This window comes from Ceratosolen solmsi, unplaced genomic scaffold (assembly GCF_000503995.2).
Source record: "Ceratosolen solmsi marchali unplaced genomic scaffold, CerSol_1.0 scaffold11, whole genome shotgun sequence".
NCBI lineage: Eukaryota > Metazoa > Arthropoda > Insecta > Hymenoptera > Agaonidae > Ceratosolen > Ceratosolen solmsi.
In genome coordinates, this window is record NW_011948416.1 from 6,410,853 (window position 1) to 6,433,168 (window position 22,316).

The following is a 22,316-nucleotide window of genomic DNA, read 5'->3' on the forward strand; positions in this document are numbered from 1 at the left end:
ATTATAATTTTCATTTTCCTTACATTTGTTAATTATTTGCCGTATATAAATTATAATTTATATTATATTTACATCATCTAATTATAATTTATCTTTAACAAATATCATTTTATGGATACTATGAGATCATAATCTTTAAATGCGCATATATATTTGTTATTTTATACGCGAAATTTGAGAAAGATTAATTTGATACTACTGTTTATAATAAGATTTTATGAAATAAAAATGCAGATTTAATTTTATAAATTCAGTTCGGCTCGGTCGATTCAATTTCAAAAAACCGAGATAATTGTAGAAATTACTTTATTAAATTATTAAAATATTTTAATGATTTCACAAATCAACAAAATTAAATGTAAAAATTTGTAACAAAAGAAAGATAAGAACAGTGCATCAAAGTCATATTGAAAATTATACTCTTTAATGAATTTTAAGTGAAAATAATTATTAAAATTATATGTCACTCCGTTGCTCAGAAAATCTTGAAAAATGTACTATCGAATTATTATAAGCCCATAACAAAATTTATCTAATTTGGTATTTTTTATTTCGATATATCTCTTAAAAATAATTATTTTTCATGCCAAGCATACACTTTTTACTCATTTTATAACTAAACTCATTTTGAGCCCCTTCAATATCAGCTTCGATTTAATATCAATAACACAAATGACATACTTTGCAAATTTATTCACTAACAAATAACTTTTATGTAACTAACTTGCACTCTCCGAATGAGCTCAGAAACATAAAATTTCAATATAGAACAAAATTTTTTTTTGAAGTACAAAAGGTAAATAAAAAATTTTGCCACTATCAAAGACTCGTATTAGATGTAGAAATAGACGTCAAATTTCAAAGTATAACAACATTTATTAGCGAAGCATAAACTGTAAATAAAAAAAGGATGCTATTATCAAAGACTCGTATGAGGTGTAGAAATAAACAACAAATTTCAATATATAACAATGTAAGTTAACGATCATAAAAGTAAGTAAAATACGGTGCTATTATGAAAGACTCGAAACAAGTGTAGAAATATACTTTTGAAATTTACTCATATCATCACGAGATGTAAGCGAAACATGAATTTTTCAGAGGAAGTGAAAATGTAATGAAATTTATGATAACTTTATTGTGAAAAATATGCAATTAAAAAAATGTGCACGTTAACTACTAACTCTCGTCATTTGCGATCGTTAATTATAAAACTGCCTCAATTGCTATTTATAAGTAATTTTAATAATCATACTGAAAAAATACTTAATGCCAAAACTTTTCCCTCCGCTCTTACATGAAATAGAAGACTTAAGCAATAGAGTAAAAATACGAGTAATCACTGCGGAATAATGCATATTTGCTCAAAATGCCATCTCCTATTGATAGGATTTTATCGATATCTTGAACTCGACAAACGTGTAGAAATTATGCTATTCCCTGCGATCGCAAAGAATTATCGTATAAAAAGTATCTTTATGCAGCTTTTATTTTTAGCGAATGAAAGAAAATAACTGCTACGATAAGCGAATTTTAAATCTTTCGCCTCTTTTGAAGCTACCGAATGCTTGGCTCGATTAAGCATTGCTCACCGACTCGATGCTCATTTCAGCTTATTTCGGTACTTATGCGCACGCTTTACTTACTTTACGCGTATTTACCATCGGCATGACTTTGGCAAGCTGCGCGTTTCTAGAAAATGCGCGAAATGCGCGTCTCACTACGCATACGTAAAAGCAACGTTTTACCATGTTAAACTCCCTCATCAACTAATAGATTTAAATATCTGACAATCGTATTCAAACTTAGTTATTTCATGTCGTGTAGTCGTTTTGTGTTAATTTTTTTTTAAAGGTAGGGATACTTAATTATTTTATTATTAACCTTCCCCTTATAATTGGCGTTTTGTTACCCAATCAATAAAGATTGTATGTCATTATAAAATATACGAATTACTGCGATAATTAAGTGAACGTTAATTCTACAAAAAAAAAAAAAAAAAAAAAAAAAAATTGTCTGAATCTAAGTAAATAATTTCATTAACTGCGCATATTTGAATCATAAATTTTTATAATGGAAATGTAGCTTATGGAAAAAATAGCTTGTTAAAAAATTATTTATTATTTCTTAATCTTCGTAAGCACGTGTTGTATATTAATACTTAATGTAACCATATTCAATTAAAACTTTTGATTAATAATTTATGACAAATTTTATGATTCATCTAATAACCACATAAATATAAATGTTGATAAATTAATAATAAGAGAAAACTATGTGAACTTTTTGTCTTTTTATAGTAAATAAAATTTTCGTAAAAATTCGTATCATTATATTTTGGAATAAATATATCATATGCGTACTAATTCGGAATTCAATTCAATCGCATGTCATTTACTTATTAAAGGGTTAAAAAAATCAATGTATTTCTTTATTTTATATTTAATAAGTTAATATCAGTAATTAAAAAATAAAAACAAGCCCTTCAGGATTTATGAAAATTAAATTAATTTAATTTTTCTGCTATACAATACGACATATATATATATATATATATATATATATAAATCTCTAAAATTAAAAATATATAATTCCAAAATTTATTGAAACTCCTGCTTTAGTTAAATTATTAATTCGTCTTCAAAACTGAATATTATAGATTTATTGACAACGATTTTAATTCGATATTTCTCTTCTATTTATAACAATAAATATCCTTACTAAATTGTAATATACGACTAATCTCAAAGCTCTCACTACGCTGTTTTTCAAGCTATTTATATTTTTCTAATATTTATATCATGTATATGAATAAAATTAATGTAAATTTCGTTTTGTTTTCCTAACAAATTTGAAGTTAAAAATAATGAACTTTCTTCCTCTATTTCATCTATGATCTCATAGTGTCCTATTCTTTCCTTTATTTTCTTCTATTTTGTCGTAATTGTTTTTCATAGACTTGTCGATATGTATCACGGTCACGTTTTATATAATTTAATATTTGTCTTGTCTTTAATTTTTTATTTATCTCTTATTTCAAGTAAACAACATAAATAAATTCATGAAAAATGATACGGAAAAACCATAAAAGTTAGCATCGTCTCTTAAATATATGACTTTTCGTAAAAAAAAAAATATATATATATTTTAATAAAATTTCTGGCATATTTTAAACTGTTCTTAAAACTCATAACCAATCAGTTTCACATATCAATATCAATATGAAGGTTCAAGTAAATAACGAATTTAATAACATTAACAATATTTAATTAAAAAATCTTTGTATCAAAGCGTTTTCAGAAATGGCATACAAGAGTTATATAAACATAATTTCCGTAAAACTTTAAAAATAATATTAAAAGCTGAATATTTTCATTATATTTCATCTTAATTACATTATTTATCAGTAATTACGTATATATTAATTGTATATTTCTTCTACCAGTATACTTCACATCTTGATTAAATAATCAAATAATATTACTTTTAATAATAACTATGACTATAATATAATTTAATAACTAACTTATAATATTGTTATTGCCTTTACTATTAATTACTCGAAATTTTAAAATGTACTTTTAAAATAAATATATTGGCCTACACGAAGTATCTGTGTTATCTCTCGAAAAGCATGAAACAATGTCGGAAACGAACTATGTTATGAAAATAATGTCTTTCTGTTAAAATTGCCAGTTAATTAAATAAATGCAAAACTTTTCATGCTTATACTCAATGTTCTTTTTGGAAATTCTTTATTAAAGCATTGACTCATATTTAATGATATCTGTCAAATTAATTTCATTCGATGAAAAACAAGCAGGCGTCAAAAAATTTTTGTAAAAGTCGTGAATATTAATTAACTTTTCTGTCAAATATCAAGCATATGTCAAACTATCAAATATTAATCTAATAATAAGCAGATCGCATACTTTCTAAATCTTTCTTCATTCTGTCGATTATATATCAGATGAGATTGTTAATTATATACGATCATTCGCTTATTTCCCTATTTAACTGACAGACGCATTGAATTGAGGGAAAACCTAATCAACGCCCATCCTAATAAAAAACGTAGTAAACTTTTTTAACTTAATCGTAAGATGGCGTGGGAGTCCTGGTGGTGATAAAGTTCGGCTCACCTATAGCGAAGTCGGCCTGGCCAAAAGAGGCGCTCCGATAAGGCTGGCCCTGCCTGTGGCAGGAGAACAAGGACGGGCCCCTGGACTCCATAAGTCCGGCAAGGGCGTCCCTGGCCTCGCACTGAGGACCCACGAGCTCGCCGTGCCTCCCAAGGCCGTCCTCCACCAGGGAGTCACTGTGCTGCCGGCAGTGCCGCGCCCCGGCACCACAGCAAGAAGCGATCCCGTTCACCCGAGAGTCCGACTCTTCGGCCTGACTCTCGCTCCGGGCTAGCCGATGGCCAGCCTCCGAGGAAACAGCATGGCCCTGGCAATTGATCCTCGACGACTCGGTACGACTGCTCTCGCTGCGGTGCTGCTGCCGATTAGGAGGGCAACTGTTAGATGGAGTGCTAGACTCGCCGTTCCTGGGGGGGTAGAGAACGCAACCGTGGCTGCCGTTCCCTGACCTTGTTATCTTTGGACGATCACTAATCTCGGCGTCGACCCTGTCCGTCTCCGTGTCTGTCTGAGTCTCTGTATGTGAATCTGTCACCGTCGGTGAGCGCGCGTCCATTTTTCGGAAAACATTATCGATAATGGAAAACGATTCGATGCGAAGGTCATTGTATTAAGAGACCTCGAGCGCATTCGAGCAAGCTGGATTGTCGTGTATTGGCAATTTTTATTTTTCGTGCATAACAGAAGCTCATGCCTTAGAACATTCATAATTTTTCAGAATTCTATAAAATACTGATTCCGTTGGATATGTAGAGTCTTTAGCTTTCTTTGGAAAAAAAAAAAAATAAAATAAAATAAAATAAAAATAAAAATAATGTAAAGAAATAGAGAAGAAAAAACAACAAGGGACAGCAAAATAACGATGATTTCGTTCTTCAAGTTTTAATCTCTGAGAAGCTTGTAAATTTAGTCATTTCAAGGCAAACATATTTTCACATATAATTGAAGAATTCATAAAAGCGTATACATTCGAAAATACATTTAATAGGCTGTAATTACGAATTTTAGGACTTTTACTATAAGCAATTTTACGTTAAGGATTAATTACATTAAAAAAATTCAAAATGCATATAAATATTACACTGCAAATACATTGCATTAATATGAAAAATTCGCTCGTTCGATGGTTGATTATATTCCCGAATATTTATTGATTGACAGGCCGACATTGTCAACTCGAAACATTTTAGTAACAAAAGTGTATACTTAAGCTGATTTTTGCGAATTAAGCTAATTTATTTTATTTGTCAGTTTAATGTTAAAACCATAAGCAATTTTACTTAAAGATAATAAATATACGCATTGCCATTGAAAGTCTCGAAGAAATTTACATATTATTTAAATGTCAGTATTTTAACGAAGAAAAGAAAAAGCATTATCGTCATTAATTTCGCTAATAAATTAACGCCAAAGACTCTATGATGTCCAAGCTCGTTGATATTGTGCATTTATAAGAATACGTTATGTAAATAAACGAGAGTCGTAAACTAGCTAAATAGCGTCAAACGGGAAGAATCGGCTGATTTTAAATAGCAGGGGTAATTTGCCAAAATCGTTGCAATTCCTCCCGCGCTCTTACTCGTCCGTAACCACGAAAGCAAAAGCGCAAATCTTAATTGAAATGTTAAATGATTGTAATCCATCGAGCCCAACCAGTCTCTACATGCCGACATTTTCTAATTCCGATGTGGCCGACATTAAACAGATACACGTGCACGTGCCGGCTCCGGAGCACAATAAACCGTAGAATTAAACCGGCACACGCGTGTTTTTGAGAGAATTTTCGGATTGATTGAATGGCAGATGGCAAGGTACCTCCTATTCGGCAAAGTACACGGAAAAGTGATTTATGGAGCTAGTGACATAGTCAATTTCGATGACAAGTGCAATGCATCCACCTCTATATGACATTGCGGGATAAGAGAGAATGAAAAGTGACGCCCTTTGTCGTTATTTGACAAAAAAAAAAAAAAAAAAAAAAAATTAATGTAATAATATAATGTGAGTTGTATGTGCAATACTTCGTTTCATTATTAAATGCTTTCGGAAATAAATAAAGTATACTTGCTCGAATAGCGCATAGTGAAGAAAGGAGCAACGAAATCAAAGAGCAACAGTCTCCGTTATAACCATTATTAAAGCTTTTTTACATTTTAAATGATGTTTATGACTAATAAAGTAAGCTATTAAATTTATGGAGAAGTATCTTCTGCATCATTTTATTTGTGTTCATAAAAAAATTTATATTACTATAAATAACAAACATCGCCTTAGGTACCAAAAATATGTAATATACCAGAGAATCTATAGTATTTTCCAAGATAGATTTTCCAATTAATAAAATCATACGTTAAAAAAATTCTCTTACACTTGCAAAACATGAACGAAAATAAGAACAATGCTTTAGTATGAATTGTCGTTGTCCCAATAAATGCATGAATCTTTATCCTTGGTCAAAATAAATTGAAAGACGCACGAAAGCTTTTAATAAATCCACAGAAAGCGGAATGAAATGCCAAAGAAAACGAGAAAAAGATTGCGAGATAAAGAAAATAAGGTGTAAGGCGAGAAAAAATGCAACCAGAATTAAAATAAAATTAGAAAATTTAATAAATTAAATGAAAGTAGACGGAAAATTTATATTTATATTAGCATATTAATCTAATAATAAATTACATTATTATATGACTATTGATAGCTTTTCAAGATAATATAGGAATCGTAAATCAAACAAATATTCTGATATTTATTAATGGATGTAGATATTATAGAATTATGATTCAACTATTTTCCGTAAAGATTTTCCGAACATCATCGATAGATTTGAGATTCTTTTTTCTCTCACGAAATTAATGAAATTATTCTACATTCTTGCGTACACAAACAGATCGGCGCGCTCGCGCGTGCACACGCGCACATGCACGCACGCACAAACACGCGCGCACACACACACACAGACAGACACAGCGCGCACGCGCGCGCTCATATATATTATAACAATGGCCAAGGAAAGTTAATTCTTACGTAAATTATTTCACATCTGATACAAATATTTAGATTAACATAAATGAATTTACGATTAAACGATGGTTGAAACTTTGGCCTTATATTATTTTATAATTATAAACTAATTTTGTAATTAAAATTCAAACATCAGCTTGTCTCAGTAAAGTAAAATTCATTAAAGTTACTGCAATAAGAATATTTTAATATAAACATATGGCAATCGTGTGTACTAACTAATAAATCACTGGTTGCAACATAAATAAGCAATTCTAGGTTCGAAGTACTAAAATTTTCATACCATTATCTGATAAAATTTAAACATTAATACAAGTATATTACATCTCTATTGGAATATTCATTTGGCATTTTACGCCAACAAATCTCTTTAAATCTGCGAGGAAATTAGAGGAAGGCGACTCGACTCATTACAACTATAAATTTTGTATAGAAAATAAAATTTTAATCTTCTTATCTTGGAACTCCAAAATTTCAACTTTTTTTATTTTCAAATGAATTATAATTTTTTTAATCATAAATAAATCCAAACAGACGTACATGGTTAGCAAACTTAACCTTAAAGACACGCCTGATAGAATAATTATAATAATTTTCTAATTATTAAATTAATTAAAAGGGCATTTGGCAATTCACGTTTTTGATAAGACTGACAAGTATCGATAATATTTATGAATTTTCTTCACGTTCATTTTATTGATAATCATATCAATGCTTAAACATCTGTCGTCGCGTATTACCCGACGCAATCCTTACTCGCGAAAACTCGCAATTTCATCAATATTGCGATTTAAAATTATTGGCAAATTACGCAAGGGTTAGCGCTGCGATTCGTAAAATTAAAAATAATAATCAAAATTATAAAAAGAAATGTTCAATATGTAGAGGCGCTCCTTCCTACTTCGCGTAGTCTCTCATCTCAAGCAAGTAACATTATCCAAAACAAAATAGCAACGGGAATTAAAATAAATTATTGGCAATAACTAATTTTCCTGCAATTAAATAATTGACTTGATTCCAAATTCGACTCGACAAATTAACTTTTACACGGTCGAACGTTGAAAAATGCCTCGACCGCGGTAGGAATTCTTTCCAAGTTTACTCAGCCTACAAATGCAGCCTCGCCATCAAAAGTCACAGTCACTCCCCCCCCCCCCCAAATAAGCGTCGCCCGACTGATCTCGACAATTCGACAATGCAACCAGCATCTCGAGCATTAGGGCTCGATCGAGGTACTTACCTGCGAATTGGTGGTACTGCTCTTCTGGCAGCCGTCCTGCTGCCGTCCGAGTGGTAGAGACAGTGGCAATGGCGACGGTGGCAATGGCGGAGGTGGCGGCGGCGGGGGCGGTGGCGGTGGGGGCGGGGGCGGCGATGACGACGCGTGAAGGCGCGAGGGCCTCCTGGGCGGGGGAACCGGCGCTGGGCCCTTAAGCTTCTCCGTGAGCTCGCGCAGCCGCTCGGTCTTGTCGCTGGTCCGCGGGGCCGAGGACGACTTCTTGCCAGCGGCGCCGGCGCCCCCGCTGCCGCCGCTCCATCGGAATCTCTGCAGCCGGTCCACCGCTGTCACCGCTGGCTCCTTGGACCGGAAAAGCAAAAGCACGGGCGGTGGCCCGATTAGTCGAGTCGCGGTAAGCGCACCGGAAGCCTCCGGATCAAAAAGGGATCGACCGGGATCGACTAACATTACCGGGTGCCGGCTAACTTTAGTGTGGCTTAGCGCTAATCGCGGCTCGATCGCGGATTTATCCGCCTTTAACCGTCGAAACAGCGCCTATTTCACCGCAGGTCTTGGCCATTACATTTGGGTTTGAGGGCCGTCAAGGGTTTTGCGGTTCCGGGTATATTTTTCCAGCGATTGCATTTGAGAAATAATCGGTCGGCCATGCTATTGAGCGAAAGACATTTTATCAAGGCGTTCAGTACTGTTAATTTTTGTTCGTGCAGCGAAATTGTAATCGCTCGATAGCCTCGGAGACTATTGAAGCACCGGAGACTTTCTATTCCATTTTTTTCTTTTTTCTTTTTCTTTTTTTTTTTTTTTTTCTGAGTCACGTGCAATATTGCAAACGAGCATTTTACTTTACGTTAAATGAATGATGCGAGATGTTAAATAATCTTCGGGTCATCGTTGCGGCTGCTAATGAACGTAAATTGCCATTCCACTGGGCCGAAAAATTTAATGAATTTTTGTAAATGCAAATGCATTTTTTCGTCGTATGAAAGAATAATCAACTAATTGGAAAGAAATAAATGAGTATCCTATATACATTCCGCGGAAAAGTAGCGTGAGAATTTTTTATATAAGCTCGATGAACGGCGGGCTTTAAACAAGTCGCCGCAAAATTAGTAAAACTCTTTAGGAACCATTAGCGCGATAAATATAACGAGGGGGGAAATAAAAATAAATGCGCCTCGCTGTTTCCTCCGTATCCGGCAAATTCGGTAAAGTTTCATTGCCGCGTTTTGCACCAGCGTCACTGCACGCATCATCTCCGTGACATAAAAAACTCCAGGCTCGTAACTTGTCCGTATACATTTCATGTTAAAGACTTCGGAATCCACGCATTTTTTATCATTGTATACGATGGTAATCACCGATGCCTCGAAGCACATTGAACACACAAATCTTGGTCGGTAAAGATTTAGCGAACGCGCCAACAATCACCAATAGTCGTATCACTCGTGTACTCAGTGTTCGTGTTCGGTTCTTGATAATCGATTGCACTCGCGTCAAATCCCAAAAACCAGCCAACTCCGACCTCGGCGACCTCTCAATCAAAAATCATAAAGGTTTGAAAATTACGTGACGAGAGGTGGAGGAGGACGGTGGGTGTGTGTGTGTGTGGGGGGGGGGGAGATGTGCAAACAAATTGTAAAGCGGAACAAACATCCATGTAACAAAAACACAATAACTTGACAAGAGAGCCTTACAAACAAATTAGCAACAAACTCCATGGGCAGAGAGTATCTGTTGCGGGGTATTAATCCCCGTTGGGGTCGGATCCCGGGATGCGCGCAGTCAGCTCCGACTCCTCAGCGCGCTTATCTCGCGACGCGGCTACGCGACGTCGGCGACGGAGCGGATCTGGTGGCAGTGGTCAGGGTGCAGAGGGCAAGGAGATGGGGAGGCGAGGTGCGCGGTAGGTCCAACTGGCAGTACCTGTAGCCGTAGGCTCTGGTGTTTGGTCCACTGGGCGAGCTGCCGTGGCACAGATGCGCTACTAACCGGCGACGGCAGTTGTTGCTGTTGCGGTTGCTGTTGCTGTTGCAGTTGCCGATACTGTTGCTGTTGCTGTTGCTGCTGAGGCTGATAATGATGCTGATGATGCTGTTGAGTAGCCGGCGACGAGGAGGACGAGGATGAGGAGTAGGAGGCGGACGAGGCGGATGAGGAGACCGAGGAGGAGGCCGAGGCGATCAAGGGCGACGTGCTCGGGTTGCCGCTAGCGTGACCGAGCGCGCCCTGGCTGCTACTGACTGCCGGCAACTCCGCGCCGCTCTGTGGCCAATAGCGTTGGCTATTATTAGCCGACGGCGTCGCTTGCGCCGCCTGGTGCTGACGGTGATGCTGTTGCTGTTGTTGTTGCCGCTGTTGCTGCTGCTGCTGCTGCTGCTGTTGTTGTTGTTGCTGCTGATGCTGCTGTTGCTGGTGGTGATGTTGATGGTGATGAAGTTGCTGCTGGCGGGGCGCGGAGGCGCCTGCCCAGGAGAGCGGGATGCGAGAGCCGAGGGGCAGGAGGCGGCTCCGAGGCCCGATGCAGCAGCAGTCGCTACCGACGAGCTCGAGGCTCGGTCTCGCCTCCGTCAAACGCTCCCGAGATTCGCTCTCGTGCGAGTGCCGCTTACGTCGACGCTCCTGAAGTTCCTCGCGCGAACTCGCCGGCGGCAGGCTGTCCTGGAAGCAGTAACGGGGAAAATTGATTGACGTCGATTTGGCGGAACCGTGCCTTTTGTCGATCTTTATCGTGAGAATTCGTATCGAGCCTTTGGATTTCGATAAATTACTAAATGACTATCGCTTCATGAGAGGTTTCGTCAAATCGGATGGCTGATAAGAATCGAGCGAGTCAAGCTGTTCTTTTCGCACCTCTCGCGCTAATCTTTCTTAAACGATATTTGCTTTCATTATGTTTGCTCGCTCTTTGTAATCTACGAGAGATAACTTACTGCGGACCTACGATTATAAGAAGCCGTGTTTAATTTCATCGATATAGCGTATAACTTCGACATTACGTTTCGCGTCTCGTGTTTCTGGTACTGAAAGAACTAACTCGACCAACTACATTTCATCTCTTCGTGTAAAAATATGCGTCTTGACTTGAATTTTAATTCACGATAACGACGATATTACGCATCGTACTTGCATCGTACTTGCATAGTAATTGAGCGTATCCGTATACGGTTATGATAAGTTGAATTACGTCACCAATAAATTGACACACGGTAAAAGCCCTTTAAATTAATTTGGATGATTGTTGATTGAACGAGCTCACATGCACGAATACAGAAACATATCGTTATTGAATAAGCATAAGAGTTTGAAAATTATATCTGCTATTACGATTGTTTATAAGTATTGCATTCAATATGGCCGATAATTTAAAATAAAAACTATTCTCTTTTTTGTAATAATATTTTCTGTTTTCTTACTATTTTATTGTCTATTGTATTTGTATTTGTATTAAATCGTGTCTATAAATAGGATATGTAATAATCGAGTATCGAGGATTTTACTTTTGTTTCTATAAAGCACATAAATAGTTTATTAATAAACTTTAATAATTAATCTCGAATTTTTCCGAATTACAACGTATTATAAATGAGTACTTGCATTGTGCATCGTAAAAAAAATTATGGTATTTATTTTGTAAAATTCAGATTAACGTTATTCGTGATATCTAAAATGATTTTGAAACAGTAATTAATTATGAATTAAATACGACGAAAAATTTTTCTTTAAAAATATGCGAAACTCAAAGTAAACATGTTAAATGCGCGTGCGCGCGTATTCGTGAAATATAACTGCGTATGCATGTATGGATATATATTATCACGAGAACAAGCGTACCTTCGATATAGGATATTTAAATGAGGATAAACACTGATTAAATTTTTTATTGATTCCTACAACAATTATAAATGCTAATATTTCTTTATTATTTATTATTTTCAATATAGTACATTAAATAGATGTTAAATAGATTGATATATAATAATGATTAAAAATTGGGCATATTATAAAGATATTTTTGTATTGAAATAGTTCTATCCGAGTAGAGATCTATTCAAGATAATCTATTCAAGATAATATAAGAAAGCAATATAATTGCAATGTATTTTTTACTTTTTGTAAACTATCAAATTTGCAAATGTAATGATTTGAACATATTTTCCCAGTTTCTATTCAATACCTTGGCGCCTGCCTTTTACATTAATACTTTTGTATATATTTTCTTTTTATTAATAACTACCCATTATCTATTATCAATTCTTAATCATGCAATCAAAAGATGTTTTTAAAGAATACAAATTGATTATTTATTCATATCAGATTTTTCATCCCTTTCATATTCCATATTTTCATATTTATAATTATTACAGTTATTGTTATTGTTTAAGGCACTGGACTTTTAAGGGCTGAGCCGTCTGATTAAAAGCTTAATTTCAACTTTGCGTAAAATTTATTTTATAGCAGCATTATCCTGACTTCAGACATATGGTATCAAACGTCCTTCTTATTACTTTACCTTATTACTTTATAGGTTAATAATTAACGGTAAATAGATTTTTAACTTTTTATAATTCAAACGAATCGAGAATATTCAGGGTAGAATCGCGTCTCACTCCTTCCTATTTATCTTCAATATTATCTTCAATGAAACAGCTCATACCAATAAAAAAGAATTGGATAAGAAAAGTTACGTGAGTAGCGCTGACCTGCCCCAACTCTGGCATTCGTCACTAGTCCGGAAGACGAGCTTTCAACCGTTGTTCTTCAACGTAACGTACGCTGAAATATTCATAAGTGCATGTACTCTTTCGACTGTGCATTATAGCGTATAAATTGAACGTACACGTAACGCCTCTCGCAACAACAATTAGCCGTAACAAAAGAGGTTTTCAACCATTGGCATAGGAATTTCATAGAGAAATTTCTATTTTATCATCTGGGATCATACGATCTGTGCGAATACGCAGTGCCAGTCGACAAGCCATTGATCGTGAACAATTATGTGAAAGCTCATCGACATTACGTTAGAAATTTTACGTAGAAATAATAAGAAATTAATCTACGTTTATGAATTTGTTGTACCTTTCTTTGATAACGTAACATTAGTAGCATGTAAAGTATATTAGATTTTTATTTTATATTTATTGCATACAACTATCTACCTTTTATATTATCGATTTAATTTTGAAACAATTAAAAATATAATTATCTCTCGAATAAAATAATGAAATTAGTATAGACAGCTTTAAAAGGCAATTTTTAATTATATTACAATTTGCAATCGCATTATGATATTGGAGTTTTAATATGAAAAATTTTATTACATTAACTTGGAAATTGCAATACATGCGTAGAATGAAAATCTTATCTTACCGATAATGCACTTCAATGTGAAATTATTAATTGAGCATCTTATTATTAACTATTTAACTATTCATTTATAGAAATTCGTATAATCCTGTCTAGAAATCCAACTAAATTCCAAATTTATTCTGAAAAATCGTTAATATTTGATAATCAAGTTGAATCGAATAGAGCATAATATACTTTACTCATAATACTTATGGGAAATAACTTAAGCATTGACAAACTATTTATGAATATATAAATATAATTAGATTGGAAAAGTTAAAATCGTAGGACAGCATAATAATAGACCGTCTTAGTTTGAAAATAAAAATTAGTTAGGTTTGTAAAGAGTTATTAATCTGCATTATTTTACAACGCAGTTTTTTTCGCCAAATTAAAGCACAGCGGAGGAAAATAATTTCAACGCTAATACTTTCGTAAAATTATAATTAATAGGTTAATGAAGATCATCATTATCTTACTAAAGTAAAAACTCACGCTTCTGTGTTCATGCATAGGCGTGAGTATACATTTATAGAATACATGAAAGGAAGAAACAAAATACTATGTATTTTTCAGCAAAAATAAGAGATAAAAGCATTGAATAATAATAATGTATCCACTTACATCACTCCCTACGTAACATAGCATGTACAACAGAAAATGAAACAAGCTGAAGGGAGTGGAAGAGAAAGCGAGAGAGGCAGAGGGAGAGAGTACAAAGATAACTGTGGATGAATACAACCGAATGAGAAAAGAAGTGTGGAAGAGAGTTGATCCGAGAATGAAAGGGACCGTGTTGTTGGGAGGGTTATACGGGGAAGGGAAACGTGAGTAGCGAAACAAAATAGTCTGAACGCCGTACTTATGTGTGTGTTTTAAGCAAGTCGATGACTTTTTATTCAAATTTTTATTAATTTGCCAATAAATTCTTAATAAAATTTTAATACTCAATGCAAGAGCTGCATGCAAAACTGAAAAAAGCGACAAAGTATTGTCGAAAATCACAACTCAAAATAAATGGTTACGGATTTCAGGGCTTTGTAAGTACGAGTAAATTTATTAATATGAATAGGAATGATTAAACATTTAAATGACTTAAAAATACAGCAGCAGATAAAAAGATACATAAGAAAAAGAAAAGTAGGCGAAAGCAGTAAAATAAAGAGAGCATAAGAGCAAACTATGCTATAATGGAATAAAGAAAATAAATTGTAAATTTCGAAACAAAATAAAAGGGATTATTTTTCTTCGAAATTCAAATACTTAAATTTAAAGACTTGTGTTTAGTGTTAATACCAATACATATATAAATATATGTATATATTCAAAGGGAAATTACTGACCAGTTAATTTATAACGGAATTTTTGCTCGCAATTTGAGCGTGAATTCAATTTCAATGTTAATGTAATGTATAAATAATATACGATTTTAACGCAGCCCTTATTAATATAATAATAATAATAATAATAATAATAATAATAATAATAATAATAATAATAATAATAATAATATAATTAATTTAACAAAAATCATACGTCCAGATAACACAATTAGACAATTGAAATTACAATTTGACGGGGTAGTTGACAGGAGAGCCAAAGGCATGTAGTCCCACTGTCGGGATGCACTACGAAGATAAAGCGTAATCACTTATCTCGGCTGTATAACGCAGAGTCGGTGAAATTAACTGACTGTGCAAGAAAATCTACGCGTCGCGACTATTGTATAAAAATTACATTGTCTGGGCGCGCGGGTGCGCGAACTTTCCCGATCTCCGTACCAGCTATATGGATTGCATTCGAGGCTTAACCATGTGTCGTGGAAGTAATGACTGGAGGCTCAAATTTGTTTGCGATCGAACGCCTGTGTACTTACAAGGCCAAATGGAACGTTCATTGGTTAATGGGAAATGTATAAGAGATATATGAATTTTATCGATAGACATTTTTTTGTTTTTCTTTAGTTTTGTTATCAAGAGCTCCATGGTCAAGTTTCTAATGCTCTCAAATACATCATAACAATGCGTTATAAATAATAATATATATATATATATATATATATATATATATATATATAAAGGTTATAAATAAGAGGGAAGTTTGTAATATTGATTTACATCTGGGTGCTTGATTTCTATTCCAAAAAAAAATACATTCATAGTTATAAAAAATTATTAGTTATCAATGTGGCACTATAATCATCATGGGATTTTAACTCAAATACGCTGAATATGAATGCCACAGAATTCTTCATTTTATAAATTTCTTTAATGCAGCAAAATTCCGGTCTTTATTCTCAGCTCGCGCGTACCATATAGAAAGTATAGAAGCGCAACAAGATAATAAATTAACTAGATAATAAGAACTAATAAGAGTACAAATTTAATAAGTGACGGTAACGCTAAGAATCATCCTAAGCATAAGTTCAAGCATTGCCGTTCGTTAAAATTCGTTTCACGAAGAACTTCGACAGGTCTTGTAGATTCGTCGAGCGTATGCGTCGAGTTTCTAAATAATTGCCTTAAACTCGGACGCACTACTTTAATATTGGCTAAAAGCCGTATACACCGTTCGACCGAAAGCAAACGAGTCGACGAGGAATTGCACGGCCAATTAAAGAGTAAATTGTTTAATTGTCGATGTCGTAAATGGGAGGGAAAAAGTAGAAAAGGAACGGGAGTCCGCCTCACCTGGGACAGGCGCAATCCATATCTGGTGCCACCGAGAACGACGTAATTCCCACCAGAAGCGCCGGTCATGGCTCTCGCCGCTCCGCCAAGCCAACCGCTGAATCCGGATGCACCGACACTGTTCTGATCCGCCGTTTTCTCCGCGTTTCCGCATCCACCGCCAGCTCCGTTTCCTCCGACGCGGGGCATCCTTCATCCTTCCGTGATGGCGCTGAAACAGTAAGATGTGGGTCGACGATTTAGCAACTTTGAGAGATTATTCGTTGCTGCGGGTATGTTATCGTAGGATTCTGGAGTCGATGGGTGTATACGCATTATACGTGTTCTAAAGTTTGCGATTTTTCTTTATTAGCCGACTTCTTTGTGTCGATTGGCGATCTCGTTGGACTCGACTATGTGAAATTACAAGAAAATTTGAGATGATAAAACTTGCGTTTTATTCACGGAAGAATGTCGTTGAGTAAATTATATACAGGAAGCCCAATAATAATTTTTGGGTCGTTCGTTTATAGTAAATAGAACGAAAAGTATATATATATATATATATATATATATATATAGTTAAATAATAAATTTCAATTCTCCCTTCCCATATCTCATCCCTTTATAGTCCTTATACGCTTACTCTTTTATTTTACGTAGGAAAAGTCCTTATGGTTGATTCTATTGGTGATTTTCCAACAAGCGAAAGCCTATGGCCAAGCAATCGTCGGAAATGCGTCTCGCACATCCGTGTATTTGTATATTGAGTAATGCGAGAAAATACACGTAAATATACCTTTATTTTGTCATATTTTCGTATTAATCGTAAATTTTGTATTTTACGACATTCACCAGATGGACAAGAGATGCAAGTGCTTTAGGCGACGCTACCAATGGCGCTCCAATTTTTCATCGGGTCAAGGTGATACTTTTCTTTGTAGTTGACATCTTTTATTCAGCGAGCTTTTCTTTTCGTTTGGCAGCCACATAAACTTTGTACATTTATAACATTTTATTAATACTTAAAAATAATAGTTTATCAGGATATGTTCGTATACTAGATGATCATAGAGATGTGCAATAATTTTCAAAGCTAAACGCTAAGCTGAGATTAGACCGGTAAAGTGTACTATCCGTGTAGAAAATAAGTATATAAAATTTATAATTATTTTTGATGGAGGTGTATTTGTAAGCTAAATATAGGAAATTTTACTTACGAACAAGTTTATTTATCAATGAACTAAATGTCAACAAATTTTTATTTCGACGCACAATATTTGGTAAGTTTAATTTATTCTTTGTTAATTACGTTCGTTAAGCATTGCGAGATATTTAAGCATACGATAAATATACTATAACAAATATATTATTTAAACTTTATATAAGAACATAATATATCAATAGATTCGTATGATTCTCCAATTTAATTTAAAAGAATATAAATCCTTCAAAATTACTTACTACAAAATTACGACAAAATCATCATAGCTGTTTTATTTTTCTTCCATCAATAATGTCAGATATTATAAAAAATAATAACAATAAAGTCAGTTTATAAATAAGAATAGATCAAAATTATTTTATGATCTTATAAACTCTATATAGTCTTTATAGTTGTAGTCTATAATATTATACTAAATCAGCCATACTAAAAATAAATTAAACATAATAAAAAATTGTTATTATATATAGCTAATAGTAATTATATAATCACTTGCATATAAATATAATGATAGTAAAAAAAAAAGATTTAATATAAGCGTAATTGATATATATATATATATCGTACACTAGCTAATAATGAATTTTGTTTTAAGCATTCATTATTATTAATAAGAAAAGATTATTAGAATCTATATTAATCAAAGAAATCAATTTAGAAGAGCTAAAATCTACTAAATCAAAAAATTACAAAGTAAAACACTAACAAAAAGCCAAGTCATTATTGGGTTTGTATGTTTAAAATTTCTCTAATATCTTGATAAAATCTCATTAATAATAACTAGACATAATCTTCAATCATATTTTTCATAAATATATATTTATCTATATATTTATCTATAATAATTTAGCAGCACAAAAAATCCACTTTACTTTATTAATTCTAAAATATGTTCAACATCTGTACAAATAATAGAATTTAATTGATTATATATTGAATATTATACATTAAATTAAACTCAAATAATTCAAGTTAAAATAGCCAGAGACATTTGTAAATAATATAAATTACGAATGTCAAAATTAGCGAAACACTTCACCAAATTTGTATAAATATGATATAAATTACTTACAACACAGACTACTTACAGTAACACCAATACAATTTACTTAATTATTGAATTAATTTAATTTCTTAAGAATATAGATACAGTTCATTTCAACAATGAAAGACTCGTTAATTACAGCAGTAGAAATTTTTATCATAAATAACATGTATTAAAATGTATAAAAATTTTTTGCAATAATACACCCCATAATGTTTTATTAAGAATATATATATAAATAATGATTGAAGATTATTTATTCAATGTGTCTCAACAACAAACATTCCACAATAATTAAACATAATTTCTTTAATTTAAATATTATTTTACTTTTAATTTCATAATCAAAAATACAAAGTTCAACATAAAAAACTATTATAAATTGAACATTGTACATTAGTAGTTCGTTGTGTGCTGGCACTAAATTATGCACATCTCAATTAGAGCGCCGCTGGGGCGATGTAATATGGTTCTAGGTCAAAAAGATAATACCTTTCAGCTTCTCATTAGTCGAAAGAATAAGACATCGTCACACACACACACACACACACGCGCGCGCGCGCGCGCGCACACACACAGATTCGAGTTCTCTCTTTATTATAGATATTGTCTTGTGTTAAAAATGAAAAGAAAATGCTTGGATTGAAATTTGTATATTGAAAGACCCTGCATAATTGCAAGGAAAACTAATTTTAGCTTATTAAGGCAGGTAATATTATTTAGAAACTGATTGGTAATTATTACGTTATTATAAATTAAATGATTTTTGTATTAGTACTTCGAACAACCATTTTCAGTCTAAAGTCTATTATATTTTAGGAGACATTAAAAAAAAAATATTTATTTTTTTTTTGTTTCGTACAATTTTAATTGGATAAAGAATTAAGTTAGATGACAAGTCAATTTGCCTGCTAACACTCGTTTTACAAAGATAAATTAAGTGAACGTGATCGCCGTAAAATCAATGATCCATGCAATCGAATTTTTAATATTCGCACCAAATCCGTGCTTCCGGTATTTAGAGCACGTCAATTTTCAACTTACATGTCTTTCGGAACGACAGCTGATTTCATTCGTCGACGTATGAATACAAATAAGTCCAAAACATGACCTATTTTATATGCATAAATAAGTGCGCTAATGATTAAGCATTTAATCGAACGGAATTGACATGTTGAGTTCGCGAATATTCTGTTGGCATACGTACTCGTATAATCTCGAGCGTCATCATTTAATAAAGTAAAATATTATATAAAATAAAATACTGATGTATAATATTCTATTTTTCTAATTGAAATACATTTAAATATTGTCGGATTAATTTATTTATATTTCTTAATTTGAAAATTTTTATTATTTACACGAATTATTATGTACAAATATAGCCTTTGCGTACAAAGAGGTAAAAAAGCTTATGTAATGTAATTTTAAACTTAAAATTTTTTTAAACATAAATATTGTATTTTCTTTTTAATCATCAATTTAATAATAATATTAATATTTTTTTATACACAAAATAACTCATTGATTAGATAGAATACTGAAATGTTACACACAAATAAACAACTTAAATCCGATATTCGGTCCATTCGATCTATCTGTTCTTATACGCATAAGGGCTTTTGAAAAAAAAAGTTGAAAACGATTACAGAGAATCTTCAGTGAATGAAAAGAAAGTATTTTGCCGACCTTACTTTTTCCCTGCTTGTCTACCATCCGTCTTATAAGTGGAAAAGGGTGGCACAAGAGTGAAAGGTATAAAAAAGCTCGTATTCTTATCTCACTCCCATACATCTTAGGTATAGAGTAGTATTATAAGCCGTAAAAGGATGAAAAGAATTTTAAAGAGAATAAAGAAATAATAAGAATGATGTTTTTTTTTCAATTTTTCTTATTAGGTCTCTTTTTACCTTTCCTCTATTTGTTAAGATATTTAATAACCTTCATTTAAAATTCAAAAACAGCTCATACCGATTGATTAATTTTACTTAATAACGTAGTAGAAATATCCTTACAAATGGTAAATCGAATACATGATTATTTTTTAAATGTAATTTCATTTTCAAATCGTAATTCCTCATAAATTTGAAATATGCAGTAAACAATGATTAATAATCATTTGTTTTTATTCATATTATACATTCCTTTATCTAATAATATAATCATTTATAATTGGAAAATAAGTTATTGTACGTATTAATTATTATTTATGTATTTACAAGAAAACTATTCTTCTGACAAATAATAATATTATAACCAAATTAATAAAATTATAATAAAATAAAATTACGCTTGCAGGCAAATATGCATACATCCGTACCCACATCACGTACAATAACACATACGCAGCCACAAATACACATATTAAATGTCAAATGACACTGTCGGTATATTATACTAACGGATTCATGCGTGGGAGGGTGGGTGTATATACACACATAGGTATATGTACGTACATATATATGGATGTGTGTGCGCGCGCGCGTAGGACTCTCTCTCTCTCTCTCTCTCTCTCTCTCTCTCTATCTATCTCTCTCTCTAATTGTAACAAATGTGATTTATTTTCATGCTTTTTTTTATTTATTTATTTGTAAAATAATTATATAAAAAGGTCGATAATAGAATCACCGATTTTATCAACTCATACACGCCATTCATCTTCTTAGGTAACAAATATTCCTAAAGATGGCGCTAATATATAAATAATGCAGGATACAAATGAGGCAAATTAAAATAATTTATTAGTAAATGAATTATACTAATGCGTACGTAAAAACGCAATACAACTTTATCAAGCTCTTTATAGTTACAATAAATTTTCAATTCGTCATATACTTTGACTAATTAAACATGAGGCATTAAATTATAGATATATTGTTATTATTATTCATGAAAATCGCTTGATAGCGTAAAAAGGTATAAGAAATAAAAATAAAGAGTTAATAGATAATATTTATAACTTTAAATTTCTTTACAAATTTAACATATGACAAGCATAACAAGCGTTAAATTTATACTTATAAATTAGCACAAGAAGCACATTAAGAATCGAGCCCAAAAGTTTTCGCAGAAATTGCTTAATGTATCGTGAAAAGTATTTGAAAAGACCATGAATATGAAATTGTATTTATACCCTTTCGGTTTTTCTTCCTCCATACTATCACCTCTTTAGGTTTTACAACTACACGAGTGATAGATTTTAAACTATACAATAAATATTAATATTAAACAAAGTGGTATGTCGGACATAAATGTGTAACTGTAGTAAAATGTTTACCTCTATTTTATTTAAATTTATTTTACTACTGCTTGGCACTATCCTATCATTACATAAAGAATAATTATGTATTACAATTGGAATGGAACGGAATAAAACAAAGGTTTATTTACATCATTCTCGTCATCGTGAAATTTGAAAAAATATAATTTCTTATAGTGATAATTTGAAAAGACTTTAAATATTTTCAAACATTAGACCTCTGTCTATCTCAAAACTTATAGTATGACTTATTACATAAATTTTTTTAATAACACACTCTATATATAAATATACAGTCTAAATATACATATATATATATATATATATATATATATATATATATATAATAATAACAATATAATAATAACA

At 32.6% G+C, this 22,316-nt stretch overlaps 1 protein-coding gene across 1 annotated transcript in view; it reads right to left on the reverse strand.

The window, feature by feature from the left end:
- Positions 1-22,316, reverse strand: part of LOC105359480 (rho guanine nucleotide exchange factor 17) — a 101,773-nt gene that overhangs the window by 62,656 nt on the left and 16,801 nt on the right. Inside the window, 6 exon segments of the mRNA XM_011496093.1 lie at positions 4,143-4,740; positions 8,404-8,742; positions 10,327-10,396; positions 10,398-10,477; positions 10,480-11,061; positions 16,440-16,650. Of these exon segments, the coding sequence (XP_011494395.1) occupies positions 4,143-4,740; positions 8,404-8,742; positions 10,327-10,396; positions 10,398-10,477; positions 10,480-11,061; positions 16,440-16,628 (1,858 nt within the window). The 5' untranslated portion in view covers positions 16,629-16,650.